This window comes from Peromyscus maniculatus, chromosome 8, assembly GCF_049852395.1.
Source record: "Peromyscus maniculatus bairdii isolate BWxNUB_F1_BW_parent chromosome 8, HU_Pman_BW_mat_3.1, whole genome shotgun sequence".
NCBI classification, from domain to species: Eukaryota; Metazoa; Chordata; class Mammalia; order Rodentia; family Cricetidae; genus Peromyscus; species Peromyscus maniculatus.
In genome coordinates, this window is record NC_134859.1 from 87,438,393 (window position 1) to 87,454,892 (window position 16,500).

The 16,500-nt window shown below is 45.2% G+C and overlaps 1 protein-coding gene across 1 annotated transcript; it reads left to right on the forward strand.

Moving 5' to 3' along the window:
• The first annotated feature begins 47 nt into the window (after positions 1-47).
• On the forward strand, positions 48-16,359 carry Klhl10 (kelch like family member 10). The gene is made up of 5 exons (XM_006992883.4): positions 48-415; positions 5,521-6,010; positions 6,602-7,219; positions 15,415-15,564; positions 15,945-16,359. The coding sequence occupies exons 1-5, from the start codon at positions 222-224 to the stop codon at positions 16,317-16,319; spliced, it is 1,827 nt and encodes a 608-aa protein (XP_006992945.1). The 5' UTR covers positions 48-221; the 3' UTR covers positions 16,320-16,359.
• The last annotated feature ends 141 nt before the right edge of the window (positions 16,360-16,500 follow it).

Genomic DNA, 16,500 nt, shown 5'->3' on the forward strand with positions numbered 1-16,500 from the left:
GGGAGGAAGAAGAAGAAGAAGAAGGGGTAGGAGGGGTTCCAGAACCTGAGAGCACAATCCTGAGTGATCTCACGGCTCAGGATTCTGGAACTTGGGCTGCCTGATGGTCCCTATATGAAAGATGTAGTAGGGAAAAGGAGCGACAGCTGGCTAAAGGGGCCCCCCAGAACCCTCCCCAACACCCCAGGAGAGCAGCCTCTCTCCCCTGGTCCCAAGGTGCCATGGAGATGGAGAACACGGCGGCCTCCACCCGGTTCCACCAGCCTCACATGGAGAGGAAGATGAGTGCGATGACCTGTGAGATCTTCAATGAGCTCCGACTTGAGGGCAAGCTCTGCGATGTGGTCATCAAAGTCAATGGCTTCGAGTTCAATGCCCACAAGAACATCCTCTGTAGCTGCAGCTCCTACTTTAGGTACACCAGGGGCCCGAGCGAAGCCCGAGGGGAGACAGGGCTCCTTTTGAGGTCTTTTCATCTGCTTTTCAGTTTCCCATTTACCATCTTAAAGTTAGGGACATTGAAGCTCTGGGTTCCTTGCAGCCTAGCTGTGCTGCCTTCTAGACAACCACGGGCTAGGGCCAGAGCCTCTGTGTGTGTGTGTCCGTGTGTGTCCTGATGTGTTTTAAACTGGTCTTTAGTCAACATTTGGCAGGTCAGGGGTTTTCTCTCCGATTCTCACCCCAACTTTTAGTTGGACACCTGTGGATTTTGGACTTAACCTAGGTGATATTACTGCTTCCGGTGCCCCTCCTGGCCCAGTCCCAGTAGAGATCACTGAAAGCAGGGAGGTGAATTTTAAGGATAGAGAGGATGGGGAGGGCATAAGGGGAGAGTACCTAGGAAATAGTTTCAAAAGAAAAGGAGTTTTGGCTGCAATTCTTAACTCAGAAAGTGCATGGGGTCTTTCTAAGCTGAAAAAGTCAGGGTTCTCGGTCCCAATGAAAACAGGAGAAATATGTCCATCTTTTGCTAAAAACTCTTATTCAAGCCCAGCTCGGTTGTACAGGTCTATAATCCCATTTACTCAGGCTGAGACAAGTGGATCTCAAGGTCAAGGCCTTGGGGGCTGGGGATTTAGTTCAATAGTAGAAGGTTTGTCCAGCATGCACCAAGTCTTGGGTTCAAGCCCCAGTATTCAAACAGACCACCCACACCAATAACAACAATGAACAGTTCAAAGCCAGCCTAGGAAACTTAGTGAGATTCTGTCTCAAAATAACAATGACAGCAAAGAAGGAAAAAACCACAATGGATGAGAGCTAGGCATTGTGCCAAACCTCTGTAATGTCTGCTCTCAGGAGGCCAAAACACCAAGATGAGTTCAAGTTCAACCTGGCTACAACCTGGGTTGGTTGGTTTGTAACTGGTTCTAGGCCAGCCTGAGAGCTACATACAAGACTCTGTCTCAGTTACGACTGTCTCAGTTGCCCGATTAACAAAACCCCAACCCTTAACCCTAAAAAAGAGCTTTGTTCAGTTGAGGGGCCACGTCATGGCCTGCAGGTCTCATTCTGCCAAATCAAAAACCTAAAAGTTGAAAAAAAAAGTTTTAGCAAGGTGGTGGTGGTGGTGGTGGTGGTGGTGGTGCATGCCTTTGATCCCAGTACTTCAGAGGCAGAGACAGAGGCAGATCTCTGAGTTCGAGACCAGTCTGGTCTACAGAGCTAGCTCTAGGACAACCAGGGCTACACAAAGAAACCCTGTCTCGAAAAACCAAACCAACCAACCAAACAACAACAACAAAAGACTTTATGTATATATGCATGCCTTGCATGTCTGTTTGTGGGTATATGCAGATGCTGGAGCAACGGGTTCCAGTTAGAGGCAGTTGACATGGGTGCTGGGAACTGACTCAAGTCTTCTCCAAGAGCCATGTGAGTACTTAACCGAGAGTCATTTCTGCAGCCCTAGGACTTTGGGTCGGTTGGTTTGTAACTGGTTTGAGCTGTTCTCAAGTATAAGCTTTGTAGGTGACAATGTGGCATTGCAAGGTTAAAAGGTTGGACATGCCTGATTCCACACTCTAGAACAGAAACTACAGAAAGACCGTAAGCCAGGCATAGTGGCTCATGCCTGTAATCCCGGCACTGGAGAGGCTGAGGCAGGAGGGTTAGGAGTTCAAGGCCAGCCTATGCACAGAGTAAGAATCTGTCTCTAAAAACAAAACAAAAAACAAACAGCAAAAAAGATAGTAAATGTCTTTTTTAAAAAATTGCATTTGTTCCTTTATTTTACTTATGGATATTTGCCTGCATGTCTGTCTGTCTGCGCCACACGCATGAAGTGACTGAAGAGACCATAAGGGAGCACTGGATCCCGTGGGACTGGAGTTGGACTGTGGTCAGCTGCCATGTCGGCGCTTCAGCTGGGACCCCGTGTTCTCTGGGAAAGAGAGCCATCTCTCCAGCCCCAAGACAGTAAAATACCCTAAGCTCTACGGGCCATATGCTCTCTTGAAACTGCTCAACCCCGCCCTTATGTCAAGAAGAGTCAAACAGGGCCAGGCATGTTGGTGTCCATCTTTAATCCTGGCACTTGGAGGGCAGGGGCAGGCAGGTCTCTGTGAGTTCTAGGCCAGCCTGGTCTACATAGGGAGTTCCAGGGCTACATGGGTGAGACCATGCCTTAAAAAGAAAAAAAAGGGTTTGGAGATTTAGCTCAGTGGTAGAGCGCTTGCCTAGCAAGCACAAGGTCCTGGGTTCGGTCCTCAGCTCCAGAAAAAAAAAAAAAAACACACAGACAGGACTAATACAAATTATCTGTGGACCCTGAAATTTGAATACAGTTTTAACTTTTTTTTTTCTTCTCCAAGACAGGGTTTCTCTGTGTGGTCCTGGTTGTCCTGGGACTCACTCTGTAGACCAGGCTGGCCTCAAACTCACAGAGATCCACCTGCCTCTGCCTCCCAAGTGTGGGGATTAAAGGTGTGCGTCACCACCACCACCACCACCACCACCACCACCACCCTGCTTGAATACAGTTTTAAAATGCCACAAACTGTTCCTTTGACACTCTGCCCTCTCCATCGTTGAGACATGTAAAGACAAACCTTGTTTCCTGGGGCAGTATGAGAGCAAGAGGTGAACTGGCATTGAGCTGCATTTGGCAGAGACTGTGGTCGGCAAGCCAGGATCCTGAGGAAGAGTTTGATGCCGAAGCCCACTGGTCCTCAAGCCTCTTAAGACATGTACTTAGTCACGTAGAGAACCTGACATGGCTGTGGTCTTCTGTTGCTTATTTTCTGACTAGTGATATTCTGGAAATTGGAAAGAAAATACAGAGGTGAACATTCCTGTCCTCGGGAGGCTTACTTTTTCCTTTCTTTTCATTTTGTTTGTTTTGTTTTGTTTTGAGACAAAGTTTTTATGTTGCCCTGATTGTCCTAGAACTCACTATGTAGTGCAGGATGGCCTTGAATTAAAAAATCTTCCTGCCTCTGCCTCCAGAGTTTTGGGATTAAAGGTGTGTACTACCAAGTAGTCAATACACATAAACAATTTTTTTTAATCTTAAAAAACATATAGGACTGTCAGGGGCCATCAAGATGAGTCCCTAGTAAAGGTACTTGTTGATAAGCATAATGACCTGGGTTCAATCCCTGGGATCTGCAAGGTGGAAAGAGCACCAACTTCCACACCGAACACTCATGCACAGGAACACACACACACACACACACACACACACACACACACACACACACGCTAGCAAATAAATAAACTTAATTAAAAAAAGATTATCAGAGAAGGCTTTGCTGACAAGGCAATACTTGAATTACCAAGGAGACTAGGACATGGAATGCCTAGTCTTGGGGAATCCTTCCAGGCAGAAGGAGCATAGTAAGGAGGCGGAGTTACCTCCAGTGCACAAAGAATAGCTAAGCAGCCCTCAGGACAGAGGAAGGAGAAGGTGGAGATACCCAGAGCTCACCAGCTTCTGCAGTTCTTAGCTCTGGCATTTCCCTCTTAACAACGATGTCGGGAAGGGTTTTGTTTTTTTGTTTAAGTTATTTATTTATTATGTATACAGTGTTCTGCCTGCATGTATGCCTGCAGGCCAGAAGAGGGCACCAGATCTCATTACAGATGGCTGTTAGCCACCATGTGGGTGCTGGGAATTGAACTCAGGACCTCTGGAAGCCAGTGCTCCTAACCGCTGAGCCATCTCTCCAGCCCCCAGGGGAAGGTTTTGAAGGCAAAGGCGAGTTATATAAGCTCTTTGTAAGGATCGCTCTGGGACTGAGCTGGCTTGTCTAGACACATGGGAGATGTGGTGGGCAGTGAGTTAGGGCAGATTTAGATTTAATTTTTTGTATGAATGTTTTGTCTGCTCGTAGGCCTATGAACCACTTGTGTGCCTGGTGTCTGGAGGCCAGAAGAAGGCTACAGATTCTCTGGACCTGAAGTTAGGATGGTTGTGAGCCACCACGTAGGTGCTGGGACTGAAAACCAGGTTCTCTGCAAGAGCAACAAGTGCTCACTGCTGGGTCATCTCTATCTTCCAGGACCTGGGTCTTCTTTTTTAATTACTTTTTATTTTATGGGTATGAATGTTTGGTCTGTGTGTATGTATGTGCACCATGTGCATGCCTGGTGCCTGAAGAAACCAAAAGAAGGCATTGAATTCCCCGGAACTGGAGTTATATATGGTTGTGAGCCGCCGTGTGGTTGTTTGGTCCCGTGCAAGAGCAACTACTGAGGCATTTCTCCAGACCACACCCGGGTCTTGATCTTATTTTCATTCCAGAGCTCAATTTCTCCATCCAGAAACTGGAAAAGAAAAAAGGGAGGTGGGCTGGGGAAATGACTCAGTGGGTGGAGGGCTTGCTGCCCAAGCAGGGAGACCTGGGTTCGGATCCCCAGGAACCATATAAAAGACAAGCAGAGTGGCACACATTTGTGATTCCAGTGCTGGGAGGAGGAGACAGGCTGATCCTGGGGGCTTGCTGGCTAGCCAGTCTAGTCAAAACGGTGAGCTCCAGTGTGAGTGAGAGACCCATGTCTCAAAACAAAACAAAACAAAAAAACCATACATACATACATACATACATACATAGCAAAGACAGTCAACACTGATCTATGGTCTTGATATATGCAAACACAGGCTAGTATACCTACACACACACACACACACACACACCTTGAAAAAAGAGGGTAGGGGTTGGGGATTTAGCTCAGTGGTAGAGCGCTTGCCTAGCAAGTGCAAGGCCCTGGGTTTGGTCCTCAGCTCTGAAAAAAATAAATAAAATTTTAAAAAAATACAAAGAAAGAAAAGAAAAAAGAGGGTAAAGACAGAGTGACCACAGGAGGTTCCTGGAAAGGCACTTTTCACACCCACTGTATAAAGCCATCCTTCATGCACTCCCTCAGGCCAGTCTAGTGCCAGCATACTTACCGGACAACATTTGGAGTGTGTCCAAGCCCTCAGGAAGCAAAGGGGCCAGGGGTCGGGGTGAGGGTGGTCTCCAGGAGGGGAATGTTTCTGTGCTACTAATTTCTCTCGTCTTTGGTTTTTCCGCCCAGAGCTTTGTTTACAAGTGGCTGGAACAACACTGAGAAGAAGGTTTACAACATTCCTGGCATTTCCCCCGACATGATGAAACTAATTATTGAGTATGCGTACACTCGGACCGTGCCAATCACCCCCGACAACGTGGAGAAGCTGCTGGCTGCTGCCGACCAGTTTAACATCATGGGGATTGTCAGGGGCTGCTGTGAGTTCCTCAAGTCGGAGCTGTGTCTGGATAACTGCATCGGCATCTGCAAGTTCACGGACTACTACTACTGCCCTGAGCTGAGGCAGAAGGCCTACATGTTCATCCTGCACAACTTCGAGGAGATGGTGAAGGTCTCGGCGGAGTTTCTGGAGCTCTCCGTCACTGAGCTGAAGGACATCATCGAGAAAGATGAGCTCAACGTGAAGCAGGAGGACGCTGTGTTTGAGGCCATTTTAAAGTGGATTTCTCACGACCCCCAGAACAGGAAGCAACATATTTCAGTTTTGCTTCCTAAGGTCAAGTTTAGTTATTCTTTGCAAATGCTTAATCGCTCCCGTTTGATTCATTTACCCAGAGGGACTGTCCCCAAGAGCCTCAGATCCCAGGGCTTAATGAGAGGCACGTCCGCCCCCTGCTTCTCTCCGAAGCCTGCAATTTTCTCTTCCCTTGATGTTGCTAATTCTTTCCTTGGCCAAAAATTCCCTCTTGGTATGGGGAGAGCAGCAGGGGATTCTGCAGAATTCTAAAAGGTCTCTCACCTTCTTCCCCACACCAAGGTACAAGCTATTACAGGAACTTAGTCAAGAGTGGCACACACAGCTAGCTGTAGTCACTTGATCCTAGCTTTATTTTTATTGATCCTGGTTTATATTTAATTTCTGGCCAATCACACAGCTTCTTTTGCTCTACCCAGGGGCCAAGGAATGTGTAGTTATGTCTCCTCAAGACAAATACATCTATGAGTTACACGTTTTTTAAAAAGCAAACCAATGGCCTGGCTCAGAGGTTAAGAGCACTTGCTGCTCTTTCAGAAAGCAGAGCTTAAAGAGATGGGACTTGCAGACACCCTTGCCTCATCTGAATAAATTTCTGTATTTCCTTCTTAGGTTCGCCTGGCCCTAATGCATGCTGAGTACTTCATGAATAATGTTAAGATGAATGACTATGTCAAAGACAGTGAGGAATGTAAGCCAGTCATCATTAACGCCCTAAAGGCCATGTATGACCTGAACATGAACGGACCCTCCAATTCTGACTTCACCAACCCACTCACCAGGCCCCGCCTGCCCTATGCCATTCTATTTGCTATTGGTGGCTGGAGTGGCGGAAGCCCCACCAATGCCATTGAGGCATACGACGCGCGAGCAGACAGATGGGTGAATGTCACTTGTGAGGAAGAAAGTCCTCGAGCTTACCACGGGGCAGCCTACTTGAAAGGCTATGTTTATATCATCGGGGGGTTTGATAGTGTGGACTACTTCAATAGTGTTAAGCGTTTTGACCCTGTGAAGAAGACGTGGCACCAAGTGGCCCCTATGCACTCCAGACGTTGCTATGTCAGCGTGACAGTCCTCAGCAATTTCATCTATGCCATGGGAGGGTTTGACGGCTATGTGCGTCTCAACACGGCCGAGCGATACGAGCCAGAGACCAATCAATGGACACTCATCGCCCCCATGCATGAGCAGCGGAGTGACGCAAGCGCCACGACACTCTACGGGAAGGTAAAGAACCAGGGTGGGAGGGGAAGACCGATACTGTTCTGCCTTTTGGGATGAGGCTGGAAGACAAAAATGGCAATAATGTACTTGGCAGTACAGTTGTGTTGCTGGAGGGCTTCTCTCCAGGTTCCCCAAGCCCCGCAGTCCCACAATCCACGTATAAAATAATCACTCAGACGCTTATATCACTTATAAACTGTATGGCCGTGGCAGGCTTCTTGCTAACTGTTCTTTTATCTTAAATTAACCCATTTTTATAAATCTATACCTTGCCACGTGGCTGGTGGCTCACCACAGTCTTTACATGCTGCTTATCCTGGCGGTGGCTGCAGTGTCTCCCTCCTCAGCCTCCCGCTTCCCAGAATTCTCCTCTCTCCTTGTCCCACCTACTTCCTGCCTGGCAACCTACTTCCTACCTGGTCACTGGCCATCAGTGTTTTGTAGATGTAACCAATCGTATTATTAAAATAAGAAACACAGAGCCAATGTAAAAGAGAAAAGCCGAGAGGTCAGAGCTCAGAGATAAAATCTTACCTCCTGCAGTGCTCCTAGCTTCCCCGAGAGAGAGAGGTACTTCCTGTGTCTCTGTTTAAATAATCTTTCTGTTCTGCCTTCTCATTGGTTGTAAACCCAACCACATGACTGCCTCATCACTGCCTGTAAGTACCGCCCTCCAGGTCTTAAAGGCGTATGTCTCCAATACTGGCTGTATCCCTGAACACACAGAAATCTACCTAGCTCTTCTAACCACCACGCTCTTACTATGGCTCTAATAGCTCTGACCCCAGGGCAACTTTATTTATTAACATAAAATTAAAATAACATTTCAGTACAAATAAAATATCACCACAGTGTTTTATTTATATAGAGCAATATCCACAGCACAGTTGTCTTTCCGTATCCACTGAAGATTGGATGACACCCCCCCACCCCCCTCCCACCCCCCTCCCACCCCACCCCCCGGAAACAGCCACATCCAGACGCTCGAGTCTCATAGAATATGGTATGGTGCTTGGGTATAGCCTATGCGCAGTTGGGTGTGGGGGCACACACCCATAAACCTAGCACTTGGGAGGCTGAGGCAGGAAGGTTGCTATGGGTTTAAGGCCGGACTGGGCTACACAAGAGTTCGAGGCAAGCTACGCAGGAAGACTCTGTCTCAAAGAAAACTGTTGTATAATTTCCTTCCACATACTTCATCTCCAGACTGCTTATAGTATTTGACATTATGTAAATGCTATGTAAATTGTTATACTGCATTTTTTTTTTAGAGAACTATGAGAAAAATCTGTACATTTTTCAGTACATTTGTTTTTAAATTAAATTTTTGGGGGTGTGATATGAGCACATGTGGGAGTCAGAGGACAAATTGCAGGAGTTGATTCTCTCCTTCTACCAGGGGGGGCCCGGGGATCAAACTCAGGTCTTCAGGTTTGGTGGCAAATGCCATTACACACTGCGCTATTCCGTTAGCCAATTGTATTTTCATTAGCTATAAAAACTTCGTTATGTAAAATGTTCTGCCTGCATGTGTGATTATGTATCATGTGCATGTTTGGTCATCAGGGAGGTCAGGAGAGGGAGTCCCCCGGAATTAGAGTTATGGATAGTTGTGAGCCACCATATGGGTGCTGGAAATCAAACTCTGGGTCCTTGGCAAGGGTAGCAAGTGTAGCTTGGTCATGGTGGTGCACACCTTCAATCCCAGCACTGAAGAGACAGAGGCAAGAGGACTTCTGAGTTTAAGGCTAGCTTCATCCACACTGTGAGTTCCAGAACAGGAAAAAAAAAAGATAAAAAGATAAACTGCTAAGCTATCTATCTCTCTAGCCTCCATTTATTTAGACATGGTCCTATGTACTCCTGAATTGTCTGGAATTCCCAAAGATCCTACTGTCTCTGCGTCCTGTGTGCTGGGATTAAAGGCGTGTGTTGCTGGAGAGCTTCTCTCCAGGTTCCCCAAGCCCCGCAGTCCCACAATCCACTTATAAAATAATCACTCAGACACTTGTATCACTTATAAACTGTATGGCCGTGGCAGGCTTCTTGTTAACTGTTCTTATATCTTAAATTAACCCATTTTTATAAATCTATAGCTTGCCACGTGGCTGGTGGCTTACCGGCTTCTTTACATGCTCTTCTCCTGGCGGTGGCTGCAGTGTCTCTCTCTCCTTCTTCCTGTTTCCCCAATTCTCCTCTCTCTTTGTCCCGCCTATACTTCCTGCCTGGTCACTGGCCATCAGTGTTTTATTTACATAGAGTAATATCCACAGCATTTCCCCTTTTCTTCTTTTTTTAAAAAGGAAGGTTTTAACTCTAACATAGCAAAACCACACATAACAAAACAATTATCAAGCAAGAATTACAGTTACAATATTAAAGAAGATGTCCTATCTATCTTATATTTGTGAGTTTAAGGTTTTATATCTAACTTATCTTTTATCATAACCGAGGAAATCATAACTATCTAGTCTTCAACCACATCAAAGACCTGAGAAGGAACATAATGGTACCTGAGAAATGGTAGATGGATGCAAGCAACTTTCGGGAATCTTGCAAGAGTAGACCAAGACAGCTGGCAGCCTGGACAGTCACCCAATGTTTCTCAGCATTATTGGTGTATTCAAATTGGCTACAGGCCTAGAGTATCTGACAGACCATCTTCAGAAGCAGGAATTCTGAAAGACCATCTCACCCTGTCTTGGCAGAGTACAGTGGTCGCTTTCCTTCCCAACGGCTCGAGTTTCCACCTTAAACCTGAAAATATTTAATAACCAATTCTAAACAGAGCCAAAAACAGGTTCCTGCTTCTTGTCTCATACGGGCAGCTAGACGCTGCAAAACACAGGTTTAAACACCGGCGGGTTCCTGGCGTGTGCGTTTGACCAGCAGTATGGCAGAAATGAGGCATCTGCCAGCGGCACATTACACTATGTGGTAGATTTAGTCTTTACTAGTATTAAAAAAAAAAAAAAAAAAAAAAGGTTTCTGGGCTACACGCTGCTTTGATAAAAGCGTAGACCTACTATTTCTGAGACTTGATGATTCCCAGAGCTGGCGGAAAACGTACCACGCCATGTTGGGAAGCTGAAGTGGGCGGAGCCAGCAGCCACAGCGCTGTTTCAGTCTTAGAATGGTACAGTTTAAAGCAATAGCCTCAAGGTAATATAAAACATAAGTCACGTAAAGATGGCTACCACACAGAGAATCTGGATTATGTTCTCTTTGATATTCGTAACTGAAGAAAAACATTTGATTGCAAAAGCTGTTGAGTTATGCCAAAATATATATTTTAAAGGTACCTTGACTTCAAAATTTGGATTTAAGGATATGTTGCTTTGGAAAAGAGGTTCTGCTTTTGTTTCCACAGAAAGCCAGAGGCTGTGGATTTGTTCCAGATTAAGATACATCAGGTTTCACCAGCCAAGACCCCCTGAAAGGTCTCCGATGACACCATGGCCCAGATGATCCAACATCCAGAACGGTTTCAAGGCAACTGGTTCACACAGTACAGCCTCACGGACTACCCCATAGGCCTAAAGTTTTCTTTGCGTCCCCATAAGATACAGCGCCCCCCTCCAGCAGGAAGTAGTAAGAGATGCTACGCCCAAATTCCCAAATATACCAAGCTGGCTTTAGAGGTGGAATTGGCTCACTCGCCCTCTAAACCCAGACATATTGCTTTAAAAAAAAATGGTTAAGAGATTCTTGTGTCCCAAATCAGAAGAGCCCTCTGGTGTGGGACAGAGAAAAACCAATATTTTTATTTAAAATAGGTTGATTATAAATGTGATCTCTTTCTAAAAAATAAAAGGGGATATGATATAGATATATAGGAGGATATAGAGATGATAATAAGATAAAAGGATAGATTAATCAACCTACTTTTAAAGAACAACTTGTTTAAAATGTTTTACATTGGTATAGATTTTAGTTTATGTTTAAAATGTTTTACATTGGTATAGATTTTATTTTATGTTTAAAATGTTTTGCATTGGTATGGATTTTGGTTTGTTGATACAGGCTTGAAGTTAATTTTGTTGTATATGTACTGTATATATATATGTTTCTATTCTTGTTTGAGGTATTGTGTTTGTGTAACTCATTTAAAATTGTAATGGATAATTAAAAATAGATTAATAATTAGTCATCTATGATAATCATATTTGTAGCCATGTTAGTTAAGTCTTCTAGGTATACATAGATATATTTCAGATAGATAGGTAATCTTCAAACACTTCATAGACCTAGAGAATATGGCATTTAAATAACTTAGAATTCTGTTGACGTGAGACACAATTGCTCCTGACTGCACCAATTGATCCCGAGAAAATGTTGGGCTTCTAAGACATTTCCATTTGGAAGTTTGTCTTTTTGGCACAAAATGGCCTACTGGGCAAAGAACTGCCCTTGCCTTGACGGCTAACAGTATGAATGCAATGCTGTCCTTTCTGGACAAGCGGGACACAAGGAAAGCGACCACTGTACTCTGCCAAGACAGGGTAAGATGGTCTTTCAGAAATCCTGCTTCTGAAAATGGTCTGCCAGATACTCTAGGCCTGTAGCCAATTTGAATGCACCAACAATGCTGAAAAACATTATTAGGTGACTGTCCAGGCTGCCAGCTGTCTTGGTCTACTCTTGCAAGATTCCCGAAAGTTGCTTGCATCCATCTACCATTTCTCAGGTACCATTATGTTCCTTCTCAGGTCTTTGATGTGGTTGAAAACTAGATAGTTATAATTTCCTCAGTTATGATAAAAGATAAGTTAGCTATAAAACCTTAAACTCACAAATATAAGATAGATAAGACATCTTCTTTAATATTGTAACTATAATTCTTGCTCGGTAATTGTTTTGTTATATGTAATTTTACCATGTTAAAGTTAAAACCTTCCTTTTTAAAAAAAGAAGAAAAGGGGAAGTGCTGTGGATATTACTCTATGTAAATAAAACACTGATGGCCAGTGACCAGGCAGGAAGTATAGGCGGGACAAAGAGAGAGGAGAATTGGGGAAACAGGAAGAAGGAGGAGAGACACTGCAGCCACCGCCAGGAGAAGCAGCATGTGAAGACACTGGGAAGCCCCCAGCCACGTGGCAAGGTATAGATTTATAAAAATGGGTTAATTTAAGATAAAAGAACAGTTAGCAAGAAGCCTGCCATGGCCATACAGTTTATAAGTGATATAAGCGTCTGAATGATTATTTTATATGTGGATTGTGGGACTGCGGGGCTTGGGGAACCTGGAGAGAAGCCCTCCGGCAACAGGCGTGCACCATTTTGACTGGCAATTTTTTCTTTTTTTTGAGACAGTCTAGCCTTGAAGCTTCAGTGATCCCCTTGCCTGTAACTACAGGTGTGAGCCATTATGCCCATTCTGGACATAACTTCCCTAATATTTGCTGTTTCATGCGCGTGCGTGTGCACACACATGCACACACACGCACACATGCAAGCATACATGAATATTTATTTATTTATTTATTTATTTATTTATTTATTTATTTATTTGGTTTTTTCGAGACAGGGTTTCTCTGTGTAGCTTTGCACCTTTCCTGGGACTCACTTGGTAGCCCAGGCTGGCCTGGAACTCACAGAGATCCGCCTGGCTCTGCCTCCCGAGTGCCGGGATTAAAGGCGTGCGCCACCACCGCCAATTTTTTTTTTTTTAATATTTATTTATTTATTACATATACTGTGTTCTGCATGTATGCCTGCATGACAGAAGAGGGCGCCAGATCTCACTACAGATGGTTGTGAGTCACCATGTGGTTGCTGGGAATTGAACTCAGGATCTCTGGAAGAGTAGTCAGTGCTCTTAACCTCTGAGCCATCTCTCCAGGCCACCGCCCGGCTTTTTTAAAGTTTTAAAAATTGTGTGTGTGTGTGTCTGTTCATGTGAGGATATGAAATATTTTCTGGAGGCATCAAATCCCCTGGAGCTGGAGTTACAAGTGGTTGTGAACTGTTTGATATGGGTGCTAGAAATTAAACTTAGGTAATCTGCAAGGGCAATATGTACTATAAACCACTGGGTCATCTCTCCAGCTTCTGCTTCTATTTTCCTTCCTTCCTTCCTTCCTTCCTTCCTTCCTTCCTTCCTTCCTTCCTTCCTTCCTTCCTTCCTTCCTCCCTCCCTCCCTCCCTCCCTCCCTCCCTCCCTCCCTCCCTCCCTCCCTTCTTTCCTTTCTTTCTTCTTTTTCTTTTTTTTCTTCTTAGACACATTTTCTCTGTGTAGCCCTGGCTGTCCTGGAACTTACTCTGTAGACCAGGATGGCCTTGGAACTCAAATATCCGTCTGCCTGCCTCCACCTCCTGAGTGCTGGGATTAAAGGTGTTCACTACCACCGCCAGCCTTCTCTTTCTTTTTAAACTACATTTTTGTTTAGTGTGTGTGTAAACTCATTCTGTGGTATATGTACATGGAAGGTCAGAGGACAACTTGCAGAATTCAGTGTTTACCTCCCACTATGTATAGCAAGCTCCTTTACCCACTGAACCATTTTCCCAGCCCTCCCCAATATTTTAAAATTATTTATTTGTATGCGTGGGCACACACGTGACCTGGGGATTGCATTTAGGTCAGCCTCAGTGACCAGTGCTGTTACCCACTGAGCCATCTCACTTAGCCTCCTCCCCATTATTTGCAATCCTATTTTTTTTTTTTTTTTTTGAGACAGGGTTTCTCTGTGTAGCCCAGGCTGGTCCCTCAAACTCACAGAGATCTGCCTGCCTCTGCCTCCCGAGTGCTGGGATTAAAGGCAAGTGCCGGCGCCACCCAGCACAATCCTAATTTTAATGCATGGATGTGTGAAACCTGCGGTGCACAGGGCTGATTCCTCTCTTTTTCTCAAGTTATTAAGTGGCCACGAAGTGGTAGTGAGAAAACCAGGTCTCAAACAAACAACCCACCAAAGAAGCTGGGGACCTGGAAAGATGGTCAGCGGCTAAGAGCACTCGCTGTCCTTGCAGAGGACTTGGGTTCAGTGGTAATTCCAGTTCCAGGGGATCTAATGCCTTCTTCTGACCTCTGCAAGCACCTACATACACATGATGCACATATAGACAAGGGGGCACACACACATACACACAAATAGAAATAAATCAGTTAAAAAGATGGACGGTGCCATCCAGATGGCTCAGCATTCACAGGAGCTTGCCACCAAGCCTGACCTGAGTTCAATACAGAACCAACATTGGGAGAGAACCAATTCTAAGAAGTTGTCTTTTGACCTCTAAGTGTGCATCATGGCAAATGCACAGAGACACATGCATGTGCACCTGTCATGTACTCACATACACGCACGCAAATATACACGTTTAAAAAAATGGATGGTTCCTAATGTTGTCCTCTGGCTCCACATGCATACATACATGCTGGCACCCATACACACATTCATGTACACACAGAATTCATGCATATATAGAAGGAATAATGTATAGACTGGCATTAAAAACGCACCTGGGGAGTGCAGAGAGATGGCTCAGTGGTTAAGAGCAATGGCTGCTCTTCCAGAGGACTCAAGTTAGATTCCAGCACTGACCTGGCAGCTGACAGTCTGTAACTCCAGTTCCAATGGAATCTAACACCTTCTTCTGGCCTCTGAGGACATGACACGCACATGGTGTATAGACAGACATATGGGCAAAACATCCACGTGCAAATAATAAATCTATCAAAAACTGCCCCCTGGGCCTTTGAGATGGCCCAGTGGGTAAAGGCATTTGTTATCAAATCTGATAACCCGAACTCCATCTTTGGTATCTAGGAGAAATAACAGATCATCACTGGCTCTAGCAAATTGTCCTCTGACCTCCACATGTATGCCATGGCACAGGAGCATGCATGCATACAAATAATTGGGGGTGGGGTGGAAAGAGGACAGGCAAAGACTAGGTGTGGTGGTACAGGCTTTTAATCTCAGGAGGCTGAGGCAGAGAGGCCTGCCTGGTCTACATGGTGAATTCCAGGACAACCATAGAATAATACACAAGTTGTCCCTGATCACGTCTACCAGCTGGCCTGAAACTTGGAGACCATTGAGCACAGGCTAAGCTCTGGGTTGGGACAGCTGCTACATCCTTTCCACATCCTTAGAAGATAGTTCTCCAAACACTAAAAGAGCATCCCCTGCCACTCGTGAATCTGTCTACTCCTCAGTATAATGTAACACTGGCGAATTCTCTCCACACAGGTCTACATATGTGGTGGGTTTAATGGAAACGAGTGCCTGTTTACAGCAGAAGTGTACAACACGGAGAGCAATCAGTGGACAGTCATAGCACCCATGAGGAGCAGGAGGAGCGGAATAGGTGTAATTGCTTACGGGGAACATGTATACGCAGTGAGTTTCTATTGTACGATGATAAAATGACCCCCTTAGATTTTCTTTTCTTTCTTTTTTTTTCTTTTTTTTTTTTTTTTTTGGTTTTTCGAGACAGGGTTTCTCTGTGTAGCTTTTTGCCTTTCCTGGAACTCACTCTGTAGACCAGGCTGGCCTCGAACTCACAGAGATCCGCCTGGCTCTGCCTCCCGAGTGCCGGGATTAAAGGTGTGCGCCACCACCGCCCGGCCCCCCTTAGATTTTCTAATAGCCAAGATGTTTAGCCTACCATTGGCAAGCATTTGAAAAGAGGCATAGCATCCCTGGTTCTCCCCACAAGGGCTTCCTCAGTGGACAAAAGCCTGAGTAGCAGTCAACCTTGTTTCTTTTGCTCTCCACAGGTAGGTGGCTTTGATGGAGCTAATCGACTGAGGAGTGCGGAAGCCTACAGTCCAGTGGCTAACACTTGGCGCACGATCCCCACTATGTTTAATCCTCGTAGCAATTTTGGTATCGAGGTAGTGGACGACCTCTTGTTTGTGGTGGGTGGCTTTAATGGCTTTACCACCACCTTTAATGTTGAGTGCTATGATGAAAAGACCGATGAGTGGTATGACGCTCATGACATGAGCATCTACCGCAGTGCTCTGAGCTGCTGCGTGGTACCAGGGCTAGCCAATGTTGGGGAGTATGCAGCTAGACGGGACAACTTCACAGGATTAGCACTGCGAGATGAAGTAAAGTATTCCGCTTCGACAAGTACCCTACCTGTATGAGCCTCTTCATTTAGCTAATAAAAAGTCTAAGCAATAAGAATTAATTCTTTTTTTAAATAAATGCAGTGTTTAAACTTGTAAGAGTACTGGAAAATGTTCAACTTAAGGGAAGCATGGGTTGGATAAATGAGGGAGTAAGGAAGAAGGTGATTATTTTCAACAGTGCATAATTAAGGAAAGA